Source organism: Macaca fascicularis, chromosome 8 (assembly GCF_037993035.2).
Source record: "Macaca fascicularis isolate 582-1 chromosome 8, T2T-MFA8v1.1".
Taxonomy (NCBI): domain Eukaryota; kingdom Metazoa; phylum Chordata; class Mammalia; order Primates; family Cercopithecidae; genus Macaca; species Macaca fascicularis.
In genome coordinates this window covers 154,637,081-154,663,199 of record NC_088382.1, presented here as the reverse complement: position 1 = coordinate 154,663,199, position 26,119 = coordinate 154,637,081, and the positions used below count along the sequence as shown (strand labels likewise).

Sequence of the window (26,119 nt, the reverse complement as noted above, 5' to 3'; positions counted from 1 at the left end):
CCCAAATGCCCATCAATCAACGAGTCGATAAACAAATTGTGGCATATATATATAGAGAGAGAGAGAGAGAAAGAGAGAGTAGTATTCCATCATATATATGATATATGGATGTTGGATGTATGATGGAATATATCATATATATCATAGAATACTACTCAGTCATAAAAAGGAGTGAATTAATGGCATTCACAGCAACCTGGATAGGATTGGAGACTATTATTCTAAGTGAAGTAACTCAAGAATGGAAAACCTAACATCGTATGTCCTCACTCATGAGAGGTAGCTAAGCTATGAGGATGCAAAGGCATAAGAAGGATACAGTGGACTTTGGGGACTCGCGGGGGAAAGGGTGGGAAGGGCGTGAGGGACAAAAGACTACAAATTGGGTTCAATGTATACTGCCCAGGTGATGGGTGCACCAAATCATCACTCACAAATCACCACTGAAGAACTTACTCATGTAACCAACCACCACCACCTATGGAAATAAAAAATGTAAAAACCTATGGAAATAAAAATAAACGTAAGTTCCCATTTCAGGCCATCTCTTTGTGAATGCATATGACTGTACACTTTCAGAAAAAGGTATGTCAAATCTTGAATGCTTTGCTGCTTAGAAATTTCTTCTGCCAGATGCCCTAAATCATCTCTCTCAAGCTCAAAGTTCCACAGATCTTTAGGGCAGGGCCAAAATGCCACCAATCTCTTTGCTAAAGCATAGCGAGAATGACCTTTATCTAGCTTCCAATAAATTCCTCATCTCCAACTGAGAGCACTTCCGCCTGAACTTTAAAAAAAAAAAAAGGTTATCTACACAGTGTTTCTTAAATTCCAATAGAGTTTGTCGTGTATTTTTTATTATGTATTCCTGATTTTAATAGTTTAATTTGCCTGCAAAATGAACGTTAAAATATTTGTGGGGTTTTTTGGTTGTTGTTTCTTTTTTTTTTTTTTTTTTTTTCTTGAGACAGGGTCTCACTCTCTCACCAGTGCAATGGTGTGATCCCTGCTCACTGCAGCCGCACATTCCCCAGCTCAAGCAATCCGCCCACCTCAGCCTCCTGAGTAGCTGGGACTACAGGCACACACCATCACACCTGGCTAACTTTTGTATTTTTTGTTGAGATGGAGTCTCCCTATATTGCCCAGGCTGGTCTCAAACTCCTGGCCTCAAGCCATCTGCCTGCCTCGGCCTCCCAAGTGCTGAAATTACAGGCGTGGGCCACCACACCCAGCCTTATTTGTATTCTTTATGTCCAAGTGTACAATTCATTTCCGTATTATAAATGATCCACGCACAATCTCACGAAAACATTATCTACTGAAGTAATTTGAATTCTTCCATTTATCTTTCTGATCACTTACTGATTGAATGATTCATTTCTTCCAAAAAATGTATCCTTAGGTTTTTCTCAAACTACAATCTGTTCCGATTCTGGGGGCCTGTGTACTAAAATCTCCCACTAAACAGTATATCTCATTATCTCTGCATTTCTAATAGTGTCCCCTTTTCTTCAATTGCCGCCTTGTCCAGTGCACGGGTGCACTCTGAAAAAAAGGGGAACAGAAGGGTCCCTGGCTCAGGGTTAGCGGGACCAGGAATGGGGCTGAACCACAGAGTCGCCCCGGCCTCCCAACGTCTAGAGTGGCTACGCTGTCCCAGACAGACCGAGCGGCGGGCCGGAAATAGGGGCGGGACTTCCGGGGGTCAGCCGGCGCTGACTGAGAGGCGTTCGTGCCGCGGTGGTGCCTGCCTTCCAAGCGCGACCTGTTGAGGTGAGTTAGTTCCGTGAAGCTCCACGCCTCGGACCCCGCACCGGTTGTCCCTGATGCCCCCGTGGTTGGGGGGGCCCAGGGGCCTCTCAGGGCTCAGACGGGGCGGGCGGCGAGACAGGGACCCCCGGGCGGGGGCGGAGCCGCGCGGGGGGTTGTGGGAGCGCCGGGGGGGTGGGGCGGGGGCCGCTTGGCCTGGGCTGGAGGTCGGAGCCTCTGGGGACGGCCTCCGGGAGGGGGGTCTCCGGGGAGAGCCCGCGGTAAGGTCGCGGCGGGGGGCCGAGCTAGGACTCTGCCCGCAGGCTGGCGGCGTTCTTGCGTATCGATGCCGCCGTTCGAGCTCGGGCGGAGCGACGGGGCAGCCGTGCGATGCGGTGGTTCCCTGCGCGTGGGAGACGTGGTGGGCTCGCGGTTCCTGGTGTTCGATGCGAAGTCGGAGATGCACAGAGCAGAGCTGGGGGAGAAACGGGGTTTCGGCCTCAGATGTCCTGCCTGGGAGGCCCAGTCAGTAGTGGAGTCGCTCTGCGTGTGGAGGAGATACTCTGGGAAGGGTGGAGAGTTTGGGCCCGTTCTCCCCCAAGGGGCAAGGTGCTGAGGGATCGGCCAGGGCCCATCCTGTGGCTGCTTGCTGTGGGAGGGTGGCGGCTGGCTCTTCCAGTTGTCTGACTGCTCGGGCGGTCTTAGCCTTTAGCCAGGAGACTCCGCTTCCAAGCTTGTTCAGGCTGTTGGCCGAATCTGTGTTTGTTGGGGTTGGTCCTCAGAAGTGCTGGCTGCCGGCCTGAGTGGCCCTTAGCTCTCCGAGGTCCTTCCACGTGGCCCTCAGATCCTTCTCAGGCTTTTAAGGGCTCATCTGATTAGATTGGGTCCACCAGGGTAATTCACGTCCATAACCTTAATTCCCTCTGCAAAGTCCCTTTTGGTATGTAGTGTAACATAAGCACAAGTTCCAGGGATTGGGATATGGACCTGGGGGAGAGGGGGGCGTTTATTCTGTGTCCTGGTAAGCAAGATTCCACGCATAATGAAGTGAGAAAAATAAGGTGTGAAGCCATAGCATAGTTGGGTGTAGTTTATCATTTAAAGGCAAACGTATGTGTATATATTTGCTGTGTAAACCTAGATTAATCTGGAACGGTACACTAGAAACAAGGGAAACTGAGTGGATCTTTGGGGGATTTTTCACTATAAATTCTTTTTACCTTTTAAATTTTGAGGTGACTATGCCCCTATTCAGAAAAAAATGAGACTTTAAAATATTTTTAAATAAAATGAACTAAATAAATATTGCAGATTATTACATCTCCCCTTGGATTGGGAGAGGTTTCCCTCGAGGAAACTGGGCATCAGCACTGTAAGGGCAGGCAGATGCAGTCACTGAGGGCCTTGTCAACCCCATCACCTATGTCTCCTCTGTTTCTGGTGCTGTAACTGCTTTGAATCTCATCTCCCACCATTCTTCTGAACACCCTGCCAAGTTAATCTTGTGTTAGTTTTGTCTCTCCCGTCATGGAAATGTGACCAGTGCTTCACCTTCATCTGGCAGCCAAGCTCCCTTACCATCTGTCCGTAGTGACCATCCCTGTGAGCTCTGTTCGTATCTCCTTGCCTTCTCCCTCAAGTTTTTCCCTACACTTGTCCTCTGACCTTTTCACCCAGACCACTAGTTGTGCATTCCTCCTTGATGGTGATCTGAGTCCAGGAGCATCACCCAGCCCTTCTTTCTTTCCCACATAGCTTATGGGTGACACCTACCATCACCTTGACTCCCTGCACCATCCTTCTGCCTCCTTTCTTAAGATCTCCTTTGCAGATCCCCTTGATCACACCCTCACTCTCAGCTGGTGCTCATGAAGAACAGAGGAGTCAGTGTCAGTACTTGTGAGTGAAGGGCTGAGGTATGTCAGTGCTCCCAGTGGGCACCCGGGCAGGGTATGGCGAGGGGGTAGGGAGATTCAGTAACCTGGTCCATGTGAGGAGCCCGTCATGCCTCCACATGGGAGTGTCCTGTCTTCATAGTTAGGACTGGAGATGAGCCCAGGTTTGTGAGTCTTAACAAGGATGTTGATGCCTCAAGACAGGACGTAATCACCAAGGAAGTTGGTGTCAGTGCAGAAGTGCACACTGAGGTGCCAACATGAAATGGGGAATGAGAGACTAGAAGGTAGTAGGTGGTGCAGTGGGAGAACGTCCCAGGCAAGTAAAGATGGGAACACCTGGTGAGGAGGCTTCCAGGATGGTGCAACTCAAAGACAGAATTGACCACTAGGGTTGGCAGGCGTTGACACATAATGGTGACATGTGGGGCTGCAGCACAGGCTGCCCCTGGCTGCTCAACCTTTGGAGCTGCTGTTCTCCCACTCTAGGTGGGTCTAGCGTGCCCAGCTTCAGAGCATTTTGAATGCCAGCAACAAGGAGTGATAAGAGTGGCCACAGAAGGACACAGGCCCACAGCAGGACACAGGCCCACAGCAGGACACTGGCCCACAGCAGGACACAGCCCCACAGCAGAGTAGAGGCCCACTGCGGGACACAGGCCCACAGCAGGACACAGGCCCAACAGGACACAGGCCCACAGCAGGATATAGGCCCACTGCAGGGTGTGGCCCACAGCAGGACCCAGGCCCAGAGCAGGACACAGGCCCACAGCAGGATACAGGCCCCACAGCAAGACACAGGCCCACAGCAGGACCCAGGCCCACAGCAGGATACAGGCCCTATGGGGGCTGCCCTCCTATCATGGTAGGCCTGGGCACCGTTACCCAACTTTGCCGTAGGGTCAGAATCTTGCCCCTTTGTAGCTGTGGCCCTGGCTTGTGAGTCTGTGTCTCCGTGGCTGACTCCCTCTTTTTGGGTCCAGGATCAGGGAACATAGCATCAGCCCCTGAGACCAGGCAGCACCAGGCCCTCTTCAGGTCTTGGGCTGCAGGGGTGGAGGAAGAGACCCCGGCCTGATGGGAGGATGAATCCCTAGAGCTAGCCTGTCTGTATACTCACCTGTTTTCTTGCTGGTCTTCAGGTCCTAGTCATGCCCAGCCTCAGAACTCGCCGTGAGGAGGCAGAGATGGAGCTCTCAGCTCCAGGACCATCCCCTTGGACCCCTGCAGCCCAGGCCCCTGTGAATGATGCTCCTGCTGCGACCCACCCTGGATCTGCAGCCTGTGGTCCCCCCTGCTGTAGTGATACTGAGCTGGAAGCCATCTGCCCTCACTATCAGCAGCCAGGTACTTTAAGAACAGTTCCCCCTGGTGCCCTTATTCTGAGGAAGTGATGTCCATGGAACCGTGTGCTTACCCCTAGGAGGCATTTGTGTCATCTGTGTCATCACAGGTGGGGAGGGTGAGGGGGGTACTCTGACTCAAGGAGCCAAGGCTGGATGTCAGCAAGGAAGTTGACCTGGCCTGGCCCCTGGCACCTTGAGCAGAACTGTGATTTCCCCACTTGACACAAAGAAGTATGACATGATGGCTACCAGGGTCCTTTGATTTGCCCTGTAGTCCTGACCCCTTCCCAGTTCAACAGCCAGGCTAGTGGCAACCCCATCCCCTCAGGACTCTCCTCTGGTCCAGGCCTTTGTACTGTGGTTACCCATTTAGTTGGCCATCTAAAGCCTAGGAAGAAAAGCTGAGGAGTTTCTTGTGGGGAGATAAAGGCATTCAAAAGCAGCCTTGGAGTGGGTGTGGTGGCTCATACCTACGATCTGAGCACTTTGAGAGGCCAAGGTAGGAGGATCGTATGAGGCCAGGAGTTGAGGACCAGCCAGTATAGCATGGCAGGACCCTGTCTCTACTAAAAATTGAGAAAGGCCGGGTGTGATGACTCGCGCCTGTAATCCCAGCAATTTGGGAGGCCGAGGTGGGAGGATTGCTTGAGGCCAGGAGTTCAAGACCAGCCTGGCCAACATGGCAAAACCCTGTCTCTACTAAAAGTACAAAAATTAGCCAGGTGTGGTGGCACATACCTGTAATCCCAGCTACTTGGGAGGCTGAAGCACAAGAATTGCTTAAACGTGGTAGGCGGGGGTTGCAGTGATCTGAGATCATGCCACTGCACTCTAGCCTGGGCAACTGGAGTGAGGCTCTGTCTCAGAAAAAAAATAATAAATTTTTTAAAAAAAGCACCCATATATTTTGGGGAATCCAGGAAGTCACATGCATGCCCAGGACTGGATGTGTGTTCAGAAAAGACCTTAAGACCATAAGCTTTCTCGAGAACTCTGGCTAATCTCTAGGCTCAGTGAAGGCAGTCAACTCAGAGTTGTAAACAGTTTTTAAAAAGTACCCCGACACAAAGACTGGGAGAAGTGTTTTGTTTTTATTTTTCTGTTGATATTCAAAGAAATCTCTGTCAAAACACTAGTTGAACACAAGCTAAAGAAAAAGACTTGAGTGACTGTGCTCGACAAAGAATAGTCTTTGCAAAATAGTTTGGAAAAGTCACTAAATGAGCATGTGACTCTAGTCTTCAACAATCAAAAACAGCAAAGCCTAGGGGAGGGATACCACATTTTCATATTCAGTTGTGCAGTTTTTAACAAAGCAAAAATCATGAAGCATATAACAAAGCAAGAAAATATGTCCCATTCAAAGGAAAAAAGTAAGCTGCCACAAAGTGTCCTGGAGAAAGCACAGACATTGTACTTAACTAGACAAAAACTTTAAATCAACTGCTTCAAATATGCTCAGAGAGGTAAAAGAAACCATAGAGAACTAGGCTGAACGCAGTGGCTCACGCCTGTAATCCCAGCACTTTGGGAGGCCGAGGCGGGAGATCATGAGGTCAGGAGATCGAGACCATCCTGGCCAACATGGTGAAACCCCGTCTTTACTAAAAATACAAAAAATTAGTTGGGTGTGGTGGCAGGCACCTGTAGTCCCAACTACTCTGGAGCCTGAGGCAGGACAATGGTGTGAACCCGGGAGGTGGAGATTGCAGTAAGCCAAGATTGCGCCACTGCACTCCATCCTGGGGGACAGAGCGAGACTCCGTCTCAAGAAAAAAGAACCAGGAAAATGATGTGTGAACAAAATGAATATATCAATAAGAAATGCAATTGTAAAAGAAACATAAAAAGTCTGGAACTAAAAAATGAAGTGGAAATTTTGCTAGAGGGTTTCAGTAGTAGATTTGAGCAGGCAGAAAAATTGGCAAACTTGAAGACAGAACAATTGAAATCAGTCTGAGGAGAAAAAAAAGATCTAAGAAAAGTGAACTTCATGGCTGGGCACGGTGGCTCACCCGTGTAATCCTAGCACTTTGGGAGGCCAAGGCAAGCAGATCACTTGAAGTCAGGAGATCGAGAGCATCTTGGCCAACATGGGGAAACCCCGTCTCTACTAAAAATACAAAAATCAGGCCGGGCGCGGTGGCTCAAGCCTGTAATCCTAGCACTTTGGGAGGCCGAGACGGGCGGATCACGAGGTCAGGAGATCGAGACCATCCTGGCTAACACGGTGAAACCCCGTCTCTACTAAAAATACAAGAAAATTAGCCGGGCGAGGTGGCAGGCGCCTGTAGTCCCAGCTACTCGGGAGGCTGAGGCAGGAGAATGGCGTGAACCCGGGGGGGCGGAGCTTGCAGTGAGCCGAGATCGCGCCACTGCACTCCAGCCTGGGGCACAGAGCAAGACTCCGTCTCAAAAAAAAAAAAAAAAAAAATCAGCCAGGCGTGGTGCACGCGCCTGTAGTCCCAGCTACTCTGGAGGCTGAGGCAGGAGAATCACTTGAACCCGGGAGGCGGAGATTGCATTGAGCCGAAATCGTGCCATTGTACCCCAGCCTGGGTGACAGAGCGAGACTCCGTGTCAAAAAAAAGAAAAAAGAAAAGTGAACTTAATGGACCATGGGACACCATCAAGTAGACCAACATATATAGTAGGGATGTTCAAGAAGGAAAAGAATGGAGAAGGGGATGGAAAAAATATTTGAAGAAATAATGACAGAGTATCCCAAATGTGATGAAAGGCATGTCTACACATGCAAGAAGTTCAACAAACTGAGTAGATTTAAAGAGATCCGCACCAGGTCTCTTTCTAATCAAATTGTTGAAATACAAGGAATCTTGAAAACAGCAAGCGAGGAGCCCTATCCTGAACAAGGGATTCTGGGTAAGATTTCTAGCCAGTTTTTTATCAGAACCCAGAGGTCAGAAGGCACTGGGATGGCTTAAACTGCTAAGAGGGGGGAAAAACCCTGTTAACTAAGAATTCTGTTATCTGGCAAAATTATTCTTCAAAGTGAAGGAGAAATTAAAACATATCCAGATAGATAAAAGCTGAGGAAGCTTGTTACAAATAGGCTGCCCTACAAGAAATGCTTTTAAAGGGAGTCCTAAAGGTTGAAATGAAAGAACACTAGACAGGGACTCAAAGCCATACAAAAATAAAGACCTCCAGTAAAGGTAACTACATGGGTAAGTATAAAAGTTAGTATCCTTGTATTTTGGTTTCTAAGTACATTTTGTATTAGGTTGGTGCAAAATTAATTGTGGTTTTTGCCAATACATATTTCCTAAGTGATCTAAAGGACAAATGCATAAAAGGTCAGCATCATAAGTCTATGTTTTTTACCCCACTATATATAAAGATGTAATCTGTGATGACAGCATAAGTGGGGGTAACATTTGTAGAGAAGCAGAGATTTTGTATGTTACTGAGGCTTAACTGGTCTAAATTGTTTTAGGATGTTAGAACGTTCAGTGCAATCATCATGGTAATCACTAAGAAAATATCTTAAAAATGGGCTTGACACAGTGGCTCACACCTGTAGTCCCAGCACTTTGGGAGGCCAAGGCAGACGGATCACCTGAGGTCAGGAGTTCAAGACCAGCCTGGCCAACATGGCAAAACCCCGTCTCTACTAAAAATACAAAAATTAGCCAGGCATGGTGGTGGACACCTGTAATTCCAGCTACTCAGGAGACTAGGCAGGAGAATCACTGGAACCCAGGAGGCAGAGGTTGAACCCAGGCAGAGGCATGAGATTGTGCCACTGCACTCCAGCCTGGGTGACAGAGCAAAACTCCACCTCAAAAAAAATCTTAAAAATGGGCCGGGCATGGTGGCTCATGCCTGTAATCTCAGCACTTTGGGAGGCCGAGGCAGGTAGATCACGAGGTCAGGAGATCAAGACCATCCTGGCTAACACAGTGAAAACCCATCTCTACTAAAAATACAAAAAAGTTAGCTGGGCATAGTGGCGGGTGCCTATAGTCCCAGCTACTCGAGAGGCTGAGGCAGGAGAATGGCATGAACCCGGGAGGCGGAGCTTGCAGTGAGCCGAGATTGCACCACTGCACTCCAGCCTGGGCGACAGAGTGAGACACTGTCTCAAAAAAAAAAAAAAAAATCTTAAAAATGGACACAAGAGACCAGGTACAGTGGCTCACGCCTGTAATCCCAGAACTTTGGGAGGCCAGGGTGGGCAGATCATGAGTTCAGAAGATCAAGACCATCCTAGCTAACACAGTAAAACCCCACCTCTACTAAAAATACAAAAAATTAGCTGGGTGCGATGGCACCCACCTGTAGTCCCAGCTACTTAGGAGGCTGAGGCAGGAGAATCCCTTGAACCCAGGAGGCGGAGGTTGCAGTAAGCCGAGACCGTGCCACTGCACTCCAGCCTGGGTGACAGAGCGAGACTGTCTCAAAAAAAAAAATGGACACAAGAAGTAAGGCAAGAATTAAAATGGTACAGTCCAAAAAAGGTAATACGTAGGAATACAGCAGTAGAGGAATTGAGGAACAAAAAGGGAAAAGATTTATCAAAAACATAAAATGGCAGAAGTCCTTCCTTTTGAGTAATTACATGTGAAGTCTCCAGTCAAAAGGCAAATATTGACAGAATGTGTAAGAAAGTACGGTCCAACTATATGCCACAAGAGGCTTTAGATTCAAAGACATAATAAGTTTAAAGTGAAAGGTGGAAAAAATATTCCATGCAGAGAATAACCAAAAAGAGCTGGGGTGACTATACTAATATTAGATACAATAGACAACAAAGAAAGAGTGTATATTTGTAAAAGAATAGAGTCATCAAGAAGATACGGCAATTATAAGCAGATGGACATCAAAAAAGAGCGCCAAACTGTCTGAAACAGACAGACAGGTTGGAAGGGAGAAATAGCTCTATAGTAATAGAGACTTCAGTACTCCACTTTGAAAAATGGATAGAACATCTAGACAGAATAAAAACTCCCAATAAAATAAAGTCCAGGATCACAATGGCTTTTTTTTTTTTTTTTTTTTTTTTTTTTTTTTTTTTTGAGACGGAGTCTCACTCTGTTCCTCAGGCTGGGATGCAGTGGCACGATCTCAGTTCACTGCAGCCTCTGCCTCCCGGGTTCAAGTGATTCTCCTGTCTCAACCTCCTGAGTAGCTGGGATTACAGGCATGCACCACCATGCCCAGCTAATTTTTTGTATTTTTGGTAGAGACCGTGTTCCCCAGGCTGGTCTCAAACTCCTGAGCTCAGGCGGTCCACCCACCTCGGCCTCCCAGAGTGCTAGGATTACAGACGTGAGCCACCACACCTGGCCCACAATGGATTTAAAGGTGAATTTAATGAATTAATACCAGACCCTCACAAAGTCTTCCAAAGGAGGAGAAAACACTTCCTAATTCTATAAGGTCAACATTACACTGATTCCAAAGCCAGATGAAGATATGGCTTGAAGATAAGAAAATTACAAACCAATATCCTTTATGGCTAGAGATGTAAAACTCCCAACAAATAAACAGAAAACTGAATCCAATAGCATATTAAGGGTATTATGCCTCGTGACCAAGTGGGATTTAACCCAGGATGAGGGTGGTTCGACATAAGAAAACCTAGTGTTGTAATTCATCACGTTAATAGAATGAAGGAGAAAAACTGATCATCTCAATTTATGCAAACAAAACATTTGACAAAATCTAACGCTTTCATAATTTAAAAAAAAAAAAAAGCGCCGGGCGCGGTGGCTCACGCCTGTAATCCCAGCACTTTGGGAGGCCGAGACGGGCGGATCACGAGGTCAGGAGATGGAGACCATCCTGGCTAACACGGTGAAACCCCGTCTCTACTAAAAAAAATACAAAAAACTAGCCGGGCGAGGTGGCGGGCGCCTGTAGTCCCAGCTACTCGGGAGGCTGAGGCAGGAGAATGGCGTGAACCCGGGAGGCGGAGCTTGCAGTGAGCTGAGATCCGGCCACCGCACTCCAGCCTGGGTGACAGAGCGAGACTCCGTCTCAAAAAAAAAAAAAAAAAAAAGCATTCATAAAACTTGTAATAGAAGGGGACCACCTGAACATGATAAAGGGCATTTGTGAAAACCCTCAAGCTGACATCATACACAGTAGTGAAGAACAAAACTTTTCCCCTAAGGCCGGGAACAAGACACACATGCCACTATGTAGCCTTGTACTGCAAGTTCTAACCAGAGCAATTAGTCAAGAAAAAGAAATAAAACGCATCCAGTTGGGAAATGAAGTAAAATTCTTTTTCCATGTGACTCCATATATATGAAATCCCAAAGAATCCACAAAAGAGCTACTAGAGCTATAACAAATTCAGCAAAGTTGCAGCAACTGATCAACACACAAAATCAGTTGTTTCTGTATACCAGCCATGAACAGTGTGAAAAGGAAATTAAGAAAGCAATTCCATATACAATAGCATAAATAGGAAAAATTAAAGCCTAGGACTAAATTTGACTAAGGAGAGTTAAGACTTGTTCACTGAAAACTGCAAAACGTTATGGAAAGGAATTAAAGAAATCACAAATAAATGGAAGGCATCTTGTGTTCGTGAATTGGAAGACAATATTGTCAAAACTACCTAGAGTGTTCTACAGATTCAATGCAATTCCTATCAAAATTGCAATGGCTTTTTTTTGCAGAAACAGAAAAGACGATCCTCAAATTCATATGAAGTTACAAAGAGCCCTGGGTAGCCAAAACAATCCTGAAAAATAACAAAGAGGACTTAGACTTTTCACTTTCAAAACTTGCTACAAAGCTGCAGTAATCAAAACAATGTGGTACTGGCACAAAGATAGACATACAAACTAGTGGAATGGAATTGAGTCCAGAAATAAACCCATACATATGTGGCAGGTGGATTTTCAACAAGGGTACCAAGACCTTTCAATTAATGAGAAAAGATAGCCCTTCTGCAAATGGTGCTGGGACAAGTAGATATCCAAATGTAAAAGAATGAAGTTGGAGCCAGATGTGGTGGCTTATGCCTGTAATCCCAGCAATTTGGGAGTCCAAGGTGAGAGGATCTCTTGAGACCAGGAGTTTGAGACCAGCCTGGGCAACATAGCAAGACTCTCTCTACAAAAAAAATACAAAAAAATTAGCCAGGTGTGGTGGTGCGTACTCCAGGGGTGCTGAGGCAGGAGGATCTCTTAAGCCCAACAGCTCAAGGCTACAGTCAGCTGTGATCACCACTGCACTCCAGCTTGAACAGCAAAGCAAGACTCTGTCTCAAAAAAGGAGTGAAGTTTAACCCCCACCTTATGCCATATACAAAAATTAACTCCAAATAGAACAACAACCTAAATGTAAGAGCTAACAACTCTAAAATTCTTAGAAGAAAGTGTAGGGGTAAATCTTCCCAATCTTGGATTTGGCAGTGGATTCCTAGATATGGCACCAAAGCATGAGCAACAAAAGAAAAAAATAAATAAATTGGACTTCATCAAAATTTAAAACTTGAGTATCAAAACATTATCAAGAAAGCAAAAGGAAGCCAGGTGTGGTGGCTCACGCCTGTAATCCCAGCATTTTGGGAGGCCAAGGCAGGCAGATACCTGATGTCAGGAGTTTGAGACCAGCCTGGCCAATATGGCGAAACCCCATCTCTACTAAAAATATGAAAATTAGCTGGGCATGGTGGCACACGCCTGTAGTTCCAGCTACTCTGGAGGCTCTCACTTAAACCCAGGAGGCAGAGGTTGCAGTGAGCCAAGATCGCACCAGTGTACTCCAGCCTGGGTGACAGAGCAAGACTCTGTCTCAAAAAAAAAAAAAAAAAAAGGAAAGAAAGTGAAAAAAGCATCCTGCAGAATGGGAGGAAATCTGCAAATCATATTTTTGATAAGGGTGTAGTATGTAGAATATATAAAGAAGTCTTACAAATCAACAACAAAACACAACCCAATTTAAAAACGGCCTGGGAATGGTGGCGCTCACCTGTAATCCCAGCACTTCAGGAGGCCGAGTCGGGTGGATCACTTGAGGTCAGGAGTTCAAGGCCATCCTGACCAACATGGTGAAACACTGTCTCTACTAAAAATACAGAACTTAGCCGGGAGTGGTGGCATGCACACGTAATCCCAGCTATTCGGGAGGCGGAGGTTGCAGTGAGCCGAGATCATGCCACTGCACTCCAGCCTGGGTGACAGAGCAAGACTCCATCTCATAAATAAATAAATAAAAGGCAAAGAACTTGAATAGACATTTCTCCAAAGAACTATGCGAATGGCTAATAAGCAAAAGAAAAGGTGCTTAATATCGTTAGTCATTAGATAAATGCAGATCAAAACCATAATGAGATTACTATTTTACATTCACTAGGATGTGTGTAATTAAAAAACTAAAAGATAAAGGATATTCAACAGAATGTGGAGAAATTGGTATTCTCATACATTGCTGGCCGAAATGTAAAATGGCATAACTACTCTGAAAAATAATTTGGTGGTTCCTCAAAAGTTTGAACATGGTACTACTACTAGATACATACTCAAAATAATTGAAGACATGTACTCAAACAAGTACATGTATATTATGTTCACTGCAGTAGTATTCATGATAGCCGAAAGGTAGAAACAGCCCAAATGTCTGTCAATGGATGAATGATTAATTGTGGTGTCTACATGCAAATGAGTATAATTTAGCCACGAAAAGAAAGTACTGTACATGCTACACGCAGATGAACCTCTAAAACGTGCGAAGTGAAAGAAGCCAGACGCAAAAGGTCACATACTATGTAATTCCATTTGTATGAAATATTCAGAATAGGTAAATTCGTAGAGACAATACAGATTGGTGGTTGCCAGGGGCTGGAGGGAGAGGAAGATGGGGATAAACTGCTTAATGGGTAACAGGTTTTACTTTGGAGTGATGGGAATGTTTTGAAAATAGAGGTAGTGGTTGCATAACATTGTAGGTGTACTAGATGCCACTGAATTGTTCGTTTTAGAATGATTTTATGCTACGTTAATTTCACCTCAGTAAATTTTTAAATCAAATGAAAACAACTTGCTGTAGGAGGTGAAGAAGTAAGGAGCCCCTCATCTGTGTGTGAGGTGCCTCTGGGGATTGTTCAACATACAGCCCAGCCGAGGCACTGAGGGAGGATGTGGTGCAGCCACTGGCGCATCACAGCCACACATGGCGCCCACGCAGGCGTGGTTTATCACAGCCACGCACGGCGCCCACGCAGGCGTGGCTTGTCACAGCCACGCACGGCGCCCACGCAGGCGTGGATTGTCACAGCCACGCACGGCGCCCACGCAGGCGTGGATTGTCACAGCCACGCACGGCGCCCACGCAGGCGTGGATTGTCACAGCCACCCACGGCGCCCACGCAGGCGTGGATTGTCACAGCCACCCACGGCGCCCACGCAGGCGTGGATTGTCACAGCCACCCACGGCGCCCACGCAGGCGTGGTTTATCCCAGCCATGCACAGCAGCCACACACAGCACCCACACAGGCGTGGTTTATCACAGCCACCCACGGCGCCCACACAGGCATGGTTCATCACAGCCACACATGGCACCCACACAGACGTGGTTTATCACAGCCACGCACGGCGCCCACACAGACGTGGTTTACGACTCGAGTAATTATCCCGCTCATCGTAAAAGCCTTTAATCATAAAGATGTTTTCTCTTCACAAAAGGTGTGTTTTGTTCTGGAAGGGCTCAGAGCTCTTGTCCTTTTCTCCAGTTGGGTGTCAAGAGTACAGTGCAAGCAACTGTATTTGCTTTCAAATCTTTTTCTTCACCTTTAAGCCCAAAGTTTACTGACTTTTTAAAAAGATTTTCTTTGGCCAGGCACGATAGCTCACGCCTGTAATCCCAGCACTTTGGGACGCTGAGGCAGGCAGATCACCTGAGGTCGGGAGTTCAAGACCAGCCTGACCAACATGCGGAAACCCCATGTGTGCTAAAAATACAAACAAATTTAGCCAGGCGTGGTGGTGTATCCCTGTAATTCCAGCTACGTGGGAGGCTGAGGCAGGAGAATCACTTGAACCCAGGAGGCAGAGGTTGCAATGAGCTGAGATGGTGCCATTGCACTTCTGCCTGGGCTATAAGAGCCAAACTCTGTCTCACCAAAAAAAAAAAAAAAAAAAAAAAATTCTGAAAGGAAAATGAAATTTTTTTATTTTATATTTCTTTTCTGTAGAGGAACTCATTTTCCCCACAGTTTCTATATTACAGAGAAGAATTATATTGAATTTAGTCAGTCCAAAAAGTGATCTCTCACCATTCTCACCTACAGAATTCACCTTTAGTTCCTGTCTCAATAAAAGACTTTGATCTATGTAAACAGTGGCTCAGGCTAGACAACCTGTTCCTCATAGTCACCATCTCCTGTTCCACACCAGTGACATCTCATCTCAGCCAGAGGTCACCAAATCCAGCTAGTGGGCTGGTTTTTATGTCCTGCAAGCTAAAAATGGTTTTGAGGTGTTTTTTAACCTCAGGAACAAGAAAGACCATATGACAGAGATCACAGAGCCGTTAACACCTGACACAGCTCCTCTCCGACCCTTCACAGAAATACCTTCCTGACTCCTGTCTGTGTTGTTGCCACAGCCTTCTTCGTCCTTCCTTGGGTCACTTCTCCACACAGCCAGAAGAGGGCAAGGGTCTCCCAAGTCAGGGTCTTGGCAGGGGCGGAGGATAGCTGGACAGCGAGTCCCAGGACATCCCTGTCAGGGCTGAAGAGTTCTGTCCAGACCTCACCTGTCCCAGCAGCCCCCATTCCTCATTGTTCCTGGGAGCCCAGCAGCATGTAGATGCCACGTTTCCCAGACACCCCCTGGAGCCACGGCTGGGGCTTCTGACAGGGAGAACTGAAGCTCGTGGGGGATATGGGGGAGCCCCTGCAGCCCATGTGGAGTGTATAACAGCAGGCCTGCCAAGGGACAGCAGGGTGGTAAAGGCACCCACATCTGTGTGCTGGCACGTAGGGCAGCTCTGTAGGAGAGGAGAGGCCTGATCCCAGTCTCCAGGAAGCAGGGAGCTGCAAGCGCGTGTTCTGGCTGAAAGCGGCACAGCATGATGTGTCTGCACCTCAGGTGTCAGGTGACCCAACATGAAGTGTCACCAGGAGACACGTGGGTGCAGTGGGCAGAGGGGCAAGTCCCAGGAGGGTCATGGTGAGGGCTGGGCCAGATTGGGTCTGCATTGACACCACAGCTCCTTGGGAACAGACAATTCCAGACTGGAAGCTGTTATGGCAAATTCTGAAAGTCCCAGACAGGGAGGGGCATCCTTCACACCCATTCAGCACTATGGACTACAGCTAGACCAGAGGTCCTCCACTTTGGGGGATGCAGTCCTGTATCAGGGAGTGATCCAGGCTGTGGGTGACAGCCAGGGTGGGGGTGAGGAAAGTAGGTGGGGTGGTGGCATTTATGATCAGGGAAGGGCTCTCTAGCGAGGCCTGTGCAAGGGAAGCGGGTAGCACGAGGGCCATGTGGAGAGTGCTCTGGGCAGAGCAGACCCAAAGGTGGACACATCTGCCCTGCTAAGAGAATAGCAGGAGCAGAGGTAGAGGTGGGGTCTAGGAGGGCCTGGGCCACACAGGCCCAGGAGGCACTGAGAGGAGGTTTGAGTGCATGATGGTGCTAGGTCTGATGCCACCAGGCTGTGGGCAGGAAGGGAGGTTGGGGGCCGGGGAAGCCACTCAGCATCCAGGTGGCAGTGTGGCCTGGGATGTCAGTTTGAATGAGAGACTCTCGACATCTTCATTTGAGTAAGGGACACAGGGACATGAAGGTTTCTTTGTTCTGCAGGTATGAAGAGGGGAGAGGGAGATGCTGAAGCCTTTTCTGGCAGACACAGAGCTGTGTGTGCATTTCTGTCTGCAGAACGATGATGCACATTGTTACTGGGCCAGAAGTCATCCAGCAAACACCAGTCAGAATTGCAGGTTTTCAGATGTGCAGGTGGCTTTGACAGGACACAGCAGTCTCTAAAGGGTCCTCTGTTGAACAGGATGGAATCTGACGTTCCACACAGGTCCCTGCCACACCGGAGTGGTTGAATGATGCCTCCATGCGACTCGACTTGCCAGGCTCTGAGAGCCAGCTGGGTTTCTTCTCTGTGTGCAATGGGGTCTCTCTCTACTCTAGTGTCTCCTAAGACCAAGCTCAGTGCCATTAGTGTGCACTGAGAGAACTAGAGATAGGCTGGTAAGGCTCACACCTGGCAGTGTGGAGAGAAAAAAGGGTAAAATATGTAACAGTGTGAGGAGTGGTGTGAGGTGTTTTTCTGGTACAGGTGGGAGAGGTGAGAAGCACCTGGATTTGGGCTGCATTCCAAGGTAGAGCCGACGGGACTTGCCAGTGGTTTGGTGTGGGTGTCGAAGAAGAGGGGAGTCAAGGGGCACCCAGGATTTTGGCCTGAGCCAGAAGGCAGACTGCAGTAACGTTTGCTGAGATGTGGAGTCGCGGGGAGGGCAGGTCAGTGGTACTCATCTGCAGCCCCATGCAGCCTTGTCATCCAGCACTCCTCCCACTCCTCCCTGATGCCCTCTGATCTGGACTGCCACCCTGGAGGGTCCCCTGCTCCCCTTGCCTCCTCCACAGTTAGTGGGTGCAACTCTGGCTGTCTGCGTTCCTGCTTCTGTTGCAGCACTGCCTTCCAAGTGATATTCTATTTATTGTTTCAGATTGCAACACCAGGACTGAAGACAAGGAGTTTCTTCACAAGGAAGACGTTCATGAAGATATGGAATCACAGACAGAAATATCAGAACACTGTGCTGGTGTTTCCCAGGTGCCCGAGCTTGGAGATCTGTGTGATGATGCATCAGAAAGAGACTGGGGAGTCTCTGAAGGCAGGAGGCTGCCACAGTCCCTCTCCCAGGAGGGGGACTTCACACCAGCGGCCCTGGGGCTCCTTAGGGGCGCCTTAGAGGAGAAAGATCTGGCCTGTAATGGTTTTGACAGTTGCTTCAGTCTGAGCCCAAACCTGATGTCATGTCAGGAAATCCCTACAGAAGAGAGGCCACATCCGTATGACATGGATGGCCAAAGTTTCCAGCACTGCGTGGACCTAACTGGTCACGAGGGGGTTCCCACAGCTGAAAGTCCACTCATATGTAATGAATGTGGGAAAACCTTCCAAGGAAATCCTGACCTTATTCAGCATCAAATATTCCACATTGGAGAGGCTTCCTTTATGTGCAATGGTTGTGGGAAAACCTTCAGCCAGAACTCAGTTCTTAAAAGCTGTCATCGATCTCATATGAGTGAGAAAGCCTGCCAGTGCAGCGAATGTGGGAAAGCCCTCCGAGGGTGCTCAGACTTTTCTAGGCATCAGAGTCACCACAGCAGTGAGAGGCCTTATATGTGTAACGAATGTGGAAAAGCCTTCAGCCAGAACTCAAGCCTTAAAAAGCACCAAAAGTCTCACATGAGTGAGAAGCCCTATGAATGCAATGAATGTGGGAAGGCTTTCAGGCGGAGCTCAAACCTCATCCAACATCAAAGAATCCATTCTGGGGAGAAGCCATACGTGTGCAGTGAGTGTGGGAAGGCCTTCAGGCGAAGTTCAAACCTCATCAAACACCACAGAACTCACACAGGAGAGAAGCCTTTTGAGTGTGGCGAGTGCGGGAAAGCCTTCAGCCAGAGCGCACACCTGAGGAAGCACCAGAGGGTCCACACTGGAGAGAAGCCTTACGAGTGTAATGATTGTGGCAAGCCCTTCAGTCGGGTCTCCAACCTCATTAAACACCACAGGGTTCACACTGGAGAGAAACCCTATAAGTGCAGCGACTGCGGGAAAGCATTTAGTCAGAGCTCCAGCCTTATTCAACACCGGAGAATTCACACTGGAGAAAAGCCTCACGTGTGTACTGTGTGCGGAAAAGCCTTTAGTTACAGCTCAGTGCTCCGGAAGCACCAGATAATCCACACAGGAGAGAAGCCGTACAGATGCAGTGTCTGTGGGAAGGCCTTCAGCCACAGCTCAGCCCTCATTCAACACCAGGGCGTGCACACAGGTGACAAGCCCTATGAGTGCCACGAGTGTGGGAAGACCTTTGGTCGCAGCTCCAACCTCATCCTTCACCAGCGAGTCCACACTGGAGAGAAGCCCTATGAATGTACTGAATGTGGAAAAACCTTCAGCCAGAGCTCAACCCTCATTCAGCATCAGAGGATTCATAATGGGCTGAAGCCCCATGAGTGTAGCCAGTGTGGCAAAGCCTTCAACCGAAGCTCCAATCTCATTCACCACCAGAAAGTTCATACTGGGGAAAAACCCTACACCTGCGTTGAATGCGGTAAGGGCTTCAGCCAGAGCTCACACCTCATTCAGCATCAGATAATCCACACTGGCGAGCGCCCCTACAAATGCAGTGAGTGTGGGAAAGCCTTCAGCCAGCGTTCCGTCCTCATCCAGCACCAGAGGATCCACACTGGGGTGAAGCCCTACGACTGCGCTGCTTGTGGGAAAGCCTTCAGCCAGCGATCAAAGTTGATCAAACACCAGTTGATTCACACCAGGGAGTAGCCTGTTGGGCTGGCAGGAGTGAAATTGAGCATAGTCTCCTCTCCAGCTCCACTTTGGCCATTGTCTCAGCCTCTGCCACTTCCCAGACCGAAAGCCTGCACTCAGCTCACTGCCCCACATCCAGTGGCCACATGGCCTGGGACCCTCCTTTGAAACATCCTTTACGGGCTCCCTTCTCACTGCCACTGCTCTTGCCTCTTGTGATGTCTTGAGTTTGGGTTTGTTTTTACAGCTTGTGAACAGACTGCACGTTTGTTACAAGGGAGAAGATTATGGAGGCTACATATTCATGAATAGAGTTTATTATTGTAATCAAAAGTTACCAAAAAAGTAAAGTGACATTTGGTTTGAGATAACCATAGTAGTTTTTTTGATTGGTAATTCATTGTGTGGGGTGAATTCTTTGTCACTGGCTGTAATTGATATTTTGAGTAAGTCAAGTTTTTCAGGTCTGATTGCTCTGTCATCTTCCCCAGAAGTGGTACCTACTCATCACCAATTCCCTGCCCTTCTTTGTCCCTCCGTTCCAAAACTTGAACCCAAGGCTCCCCCGCCACCCCACTTTTCTTTATACAGATCTGCAATCTGAGGTCATCTTTCTCCTCTCACTGGTCTGCTGTGACTCAGGCCCCCATGTCCTGTTCTGGGCTGCTGCACAGTTCCATGAGGCTGTTCCAGCTTCTGACTTCTGGGCCACAGAGGAAGCTCTCTCCATGCACCTCATTTTCATGCCCAAGAGCTTGCAAGCTGTTTTTTCCACCTAGTAAGTGCCCTGCCTTGAGGACCCAGCTCACTCACCCCCATCCTTAGTTCTCAGAGCTGTGCTCCTGTTCCCTGAACAAGGAGAAAGCCCAGATGCTGAGCGGCCCCTCCCTGCTAGCCAGTGGGTCTGGGGGTGTCAGGACACAGTTTCATGAAAAACCTAGCGCTGATCTGTTTTAGTAGATAAAAGTTTTGTTGGAACACAGCTGTGCCCATTTGTTTACAGAGAGCTGTGGCAGCTTCTGCACCACAGAATCGAGCACTTGTGGTAGATTCCATATGGTGCACAAAGCCAAAGTATTTCTTTCTGGTCCTTGATAGGAAAGTTTGCACATCCTGCCTTAGGATGCTCCCTGTGACCTCAGTTGACTCTCAGGACTCAAGAGTTCTTGCAGGAGTTGAAATGTGTTTTGTGACCAAGGGACTAGTCTGTACTGTGGAGTGGCTGACTGTGTGCAGATGGGTGATTCCTGCACAGTTCCCACAGCCCCAGAACCTTCATTCTCCTTACCACTCCCCAACACACTGTACGCCCTCTGGAGAGATGCAAGACCTAAGTGTTGACCTGAGTTCTTACTGCAGTTAAGAGTTTTATGAAGATTGAAATGGTATGTGTAAAGTATTTTATTATTTTTATTTTATTTTTTGAGATGGAGTTTTGCTATGTCACCCAGGCTGGAGTGCAATGGCGCGATCTCAGCTCACTGCAACCTCCACCTCCCGGGTTCAAGCGATTCTCCTGCCTCAGCCTCCCAAGTAGCTGGGACTACAGGCATCCGCCACCACGCCCAGCTAATTTTTGTATTTTTAGTAGAGACAGGATTTTACCATGTTGGCCAGGCTGGTCTCGATCTCTTGACCTCATGATCCACCTGCCTCGGCCTCCCAAAGTGCTGGGATTACAGGTGTGAGCCACCACGCCTGGCCATGTAAAGTATTTTAAACCTGTACCTAGTCCTTGGCAATCTCTGCTAGGCATTACTAACATTAACTGAAAATTAGTATCTCACAGAAGCACTAAGAGAGCTGAAGAAATAGACTGGAGTCCAAGCTTCCGGGAAATAATCCAGAACCATCCCATGGAACTCCCCTGCCAAGGGAACTGCTGACTACTTAGGAACCCCACAGCTCTGCTGTGACGTAGGTGAGCATGCGGAAGTCTAGTTTTCCTATTTAACTCTGCTTTAAGAGTCTTGTGCGGACAGACCTGACCACCCAAACCAATTCTTGTTCTCCACTAGCAGCAAGGGAGGCCAGGAAGTGTAGATGGTGGCTTCTGTGTTGGAAAGGCTGCAGAGAGCTTCTAAAACATGAGGTTTTAGGAGATTTTGAATAGTCATAAATGCCCTTATATGTCCACTATAAGCTACATTTTTGTAGTTTTTAAATTGTGAAATAATTTCTTTTTTTTTTTTTTTTTTTTTGAGACGGAGTCTCGCTCTGTCGCCCAGGCTGGAGTGCAGTGGCGCAATCTCGGCTCACTGCAAGCTCCGCCTCCCGGGTTCACGCCATTCTCCTGCCTCAGCCTCCCGAGTAGCTGGGACTACAGGCGCCCACAACCGCGCCCGGCTAATTTTTTGTATTTTTAGTAGAGACGGGGTTTCACCGTGGTCTCGATCTCCTGACCTTGTGATCCGCCCGCCTCGGCCTCCCAAAGTGCTGGGATTACAGGCGTGAGCCACCGCGCCCGGCCAAATTGTGAAATAATTTCACACACAAAAGTATTACGAGTACCACAAAGAACACCCAAATATCTTCACTCAAATTCCCCAGTTAGCATTTTGCCACATTTGCTGTGTCATCATCATCTTCTCCCTCACTGTAGATACACGTTTGTCCTGAGACTAAGTTGCAGATGTGATGCACCTTACCCCTAAATACATCAGCATGTGCTTCCTAAGAACAAGGATGTTCTTTTTCACGACCATAATATTTGTTGGAAAATGAATTGGGTTTTTTTGAGGCCGGGTCTTGCTCACCCAGGTTGGAGTGCAGTGGTGTAATCACAGCACACTGTACCTCAACCTCCTGGGTTCAAGCAGTCCTGTCACCTCAGCCTCCCAAATAGCTGGGACCACAGGTGTGTGCCATCACCCCCGGCAGGTTACTTTTGTTTTTGTAAAGATGGGGTCTTCCTATGTTGCCCAGGCTCGTCTTGAACTCCTGGCCTCAAGTGATCCAGCCAAAGTGCTAGGATTATAGACGTGAGCCATTGTGCCTGGCCAGAAAGTGAGTGTTGGTGACATGCTCTAATCTATAAACCTTGTTAATGTTTTGCCAGTTGTCCTGGTAATGCCCTTTGTAGAATTTATTTATTTATTTATTTATTTTTGAGACAGAGTTTTCCTCTGGTTGCCCAGGCTGGAGTGCAATGGTGCAATCTTGGCTCACTACAACCTTCACCTCCTGAGTTCAAGTGATTCTCCTGTCTCAGCCTCCCAAGTGGCTGGGATTACAGGCATGCACCACCTCGTCCAGCTAATTTGTATTTTTATTAGTAGAGACAGAGTTTCTCCATGTTGGTCAGGCTGGTCTCAAACTCCCGACCTCAGGTGATCCACCCGCCTTGGTCTCCCAAAATGCTGGGATTATAGGCGTGAGCCACCGCACCTAGCCTATAGAAATTTAAAAAAAAAAAAAAAATTCCTGGCTGAGGACCCAGTCTGAGATCACCCATACGTAGTTGTCATGTCCTTCCATCTGGAGTACTTCTTTAGTCTCTTTTTTCTTTTTTTCAAACAGAGTCTTGCTCTGTTGCCCAGGCGGGAGTGCAGTGGCATGATCTCGGCTCACTGCAACCTCCACCTCTCGGGTTCAAGCAATTCTCATGCCTCAGCCTCCCAAGTAGCTGGGACTACAGGCACCCGCTAATATTTTTTTTTTTTTTTTTTTTTTTTTTTTTTTTTGTGATTTTCAGTAGAGACGAGGTTTTACCAAGTTGTCCAGGCTGGTCTCAAACTCTTGACCTTAAGTGATCCTCCTGCCTCAGCCTCCCAAATTGCTGGGACTACAGGCATGAGCTACCGCACCCAGCCAGTCTCTTGTCTTTCAAAGATAAATGTTGCCATCTTTGAAGAGCATGAGGCAGTTACTCTGTAGACTGTTCTTTACCTTGGGTTTGTCCAGTGTTTCCTGATGATTTTGCCAGGAACCACAGAAGAGATGTGTCCTTGGTGTGTCATATCAGGAGGTCCATGATCGGTTTTGTGGTCCCTTTCACGTGATGTGATCTTTATCACTTGGTTAAGACTGTGACTGCCAGGCTTCCCCACGGTAAAGGACCAGCTGTGGAATAAGTTCTTTTCCCAGGAGCCTGGTACCTTTCTGTGGAGAATAGTTTTTAGAAAACAAGATCTGGGTGTTAGGTGTGCTCACTGTCATGAGGGTGTCACTGCTTCTGGGGCTTCTCAGCAGAGAGCTAGGAAATAAATGTATGTGTTTCTATGTAAACACACCATCTTGTATCAATTTAAATAGCCATCAATGTATTTAAAACCATGAATTTATTCCAGTGCCATGAATTCCAGTCCAGTACCACAGGGTTCAGTCTAGCCTTCCTTCTCTCCATACTTTTTTTAAAACAAAAATTTTTAAAACAAAAATATGATCCCTATTATCCTCAGTATTTTTACACAATAGATTTTCTCAATCTTGGAATATACTAAAAGTAATTTTTGAATTGTTAATCCATAACCACTGTGTAACAACAACCTGTTGATGGTCCAATATCTGTCTACTGGCTTTTGCACTTTGATTTGAGGCTCTGTAGTCAAAATACTTCATAAAAAAGATACTTGAGTCTTTGTTTTGTCTTGGTTTTTTTCTCTTTCATGGTGGCTATGTTATTCACATGTAACAATTCATTGTATTTGTTTCTGTTGTGTTCCGTATTAGTGGTTTCCCTCATCCTTGTTGATTTTCTTTTTTTATAGGTAAGTGAGCTCCCTTTTTAAACTATGAAATTCTTCAGAGGGACATTAGGAAAAGAGTGACATGAATAAATACTGAAGTCTATCTTGTTTGTCCATAGACTCAATATCATGAAGATGAAAATTTTCCTAAATCGCTCTGCGAATTCAGTGCATCCCCAGTCAAAATCCAGACAGGAAGCATTTGGGAACTAGTCCACATTATCTCAGTTCACCCAGAAAAAGACACATGTAAGTAGCAGGTGTCTTCATGTTTGTTTGGTAGCAAATGAAGACATCCACTGGACTAGCATAAGTTAGAAGGGCATTTCTTGTCATGGGGAACAGGAGGTGAGTGCCGTCAGGAACAGCTGCAAGCTCTTTGTTCCTCCGCATCCATTTCATTCTTTTTTCTTTAGATGTGGCAAGGAAATGGCTGCTCCACAGTCTGCTCTCCAGTTCACTTGTCCTCACACGTCTGGGGACAGAACCAGTCTGTGAAAGTTGCTGTGTCCTCAGTTCATGGTCTGTAGGAGAAAGTCTGACAGGGCCAGCCTCAGGCGGGTAACCCCGTTCAGTCACCTCTAGGACGGCAGGGTGTGGGTCTCGGCCCGCAGGCCAGTGCCAGTGGGTGGAAATCAAGATTTCTCTTTTGGGCATGTTAAGCTTGAGGTGTCTGTGAGATACAAGAGAAGTTGAGATCTCAGTTCACTATTAATCTGGAGCTTAAAGACAGATTTGGGATGGAAATGTGAATTTCGGAGTCATTAGCATTTTTCTTAAATGAGATACGCATCTTTGGGAAAGCATGAGTTACCCTGGGAAGATCATTAGAGGACTTGGGACAGAGGCCTAAGATTCCCCAGCTTTGAACATTCTGGTGGATAAGAGAAGCAACAAAGGCACCTGAAGGGAAGAGACAGAGCTGACCAGGGGAGGAGCCATGGCATCAGACATTGAGGAGGAGGAAGTTGAGACTTGGCTTCAGGGAAAGGGCTGGTGGTCCTGCCAGGGCCCATCTCGGTGTGACAGGGACAGAGGCTGGGTGGCATGTGAGGGTGACAGAGGGACAGAGGCTGGGTGATGTGTGAGGGTGACTGGAAGGTCTGCACAGTCAAGGAGAGCAAAGGCGGGGACTGGTGGAGCTGAGAGGGAGGGAGAAGGAACAAAGATCCCCTAGAGGTCAAGGGGTTAGTCTTGGATAGACAGATACCTCCTGCATTTCCAAGAAGAAAGGAGAAAAATGGGGCAAATCTACTCAGTTTGTAGGTTTGGTGGGATGGTTTCAAGGATGCAGGAGGCAAAGACCTCAATTGCAAATGGGGAGGGAGAGGTTGTGAGAAATTTGAAGAGCGAAGAAAGTGTGGAAGTGTCGACTTGAGGATGGGAAGGTCAGTCCCACAGGCTTCAGCCTGTGCTCACCCCAGAGGCCGGCACCCCACCCACAGGGTGTTGACTGCGCAGACTCCCCCGACCCCAGGTCTCACCATCACCTCCACCACAGCGCTTTTTCCCAAGGCAACACCCAGAATTTCAACAGCAGCATGGCCCTGTTACCTTCCTAACTCGCCTGCCCAGTCTTCCAACATCGTGCTGGCCAATCTGCTGACATGTGCCTCCTCAGTCAGGCTCCTCTCTGGCCTCATGTTTCTCCCTTTCTAGCCTGGATTTGGTTACTCGTTGTTCCAGTAAATACTTGTTGAATGCTTTCTATCTGCCAGGCATGAGGTGCCAAGGTGCAAGGATACAACAGGAACAAGAGAGGCATAAGTGCCTGCCTTGTGGAGTTTACGTGCCAGTGGGAAGAGAAAATGACTTAATGGTGACGATTGCTGGAAAACAGCACAAAAGCTGGGGGGATCAAGGTCTGTGTGGGGTGATGATTGCTGGAAAGCAGCATGAAAACAGGGACCCCATGTGGGGTCCAGGAGGGGT

At 47.8% G+C, this 26,119-nt stretch overlaps 1 protein-coding gene across 14 annotated transcripts; it reads left to right on the top strand.

The window, feature by feature from the left end:
• Positions 1-1,694: 1,694 nt before the first annotated feature.
• ZNF16 (zinc finger protein 16) lies at positions 1,695-19,870 on the top strand. Of its 14 annotated transcripts, none has more exons than XM_073999890.1 (4): positions 1,950-2,277; positions 4,790-4,994; positions 17,274-17,455; positions 17,665-19,870. In XM_073999890.1, the coding sequence occupies exon 4, from the start codon at positions 17,724-17,726 to the stop codon at positions 19,512-19,514; it is 1,791 nt and encodes a 596-aa protein (XP_073855991.1). In that variant the 5' UTR covers positions 1,950-2,277; positions 4,790-4,994; positions 17,274-17,455; positions 17,665-17,723; the 3' UTR covers positions 19,515-19,870. The 14 variants fall into 14 exon arrangements, with proteins under 14 accessions (XP_005564492.3, XP_073855992.1, XP_073855991.1 ...); XM_073999888.1 differs by lacking the exon at positions 17,274-17,455 and adding an exon at positions 3,508-3,651; XM_065519929.2 differs by lacking the exon at positions 17,274-17,455 and adding an exon at positions 3,508-3,668.
• The last annotated feature ends 6,249 nt before the right edge of the window (positions 19,871-26,119 follow it).

Bases quoted from the DNA above. Each gene is read 5' to 3' on its own strand.
- ZNF16 (XM_045398956.3), top strand. From the start codon at position 2,143: ATGCGGTGGTTCCCTGCGCGTGGGAGACGTGGTGGGCTCGCGGTTCCT. The intron at 2,362-4,789 runs GTGCTGAGGGAT...GCTGGTCTTCAG, and splicing joins GTTCTCCCCCAAGGGGCAAG to GTCCTAGTCATGCCCAGCCT. The intron at 4,995-17,664 runs GTACTTTAAGAA...TTATTGTTTCAG, and splicing joins CCCTCACTATCAGCAGCCAG to ATTGCAACACCAGGACTGAA.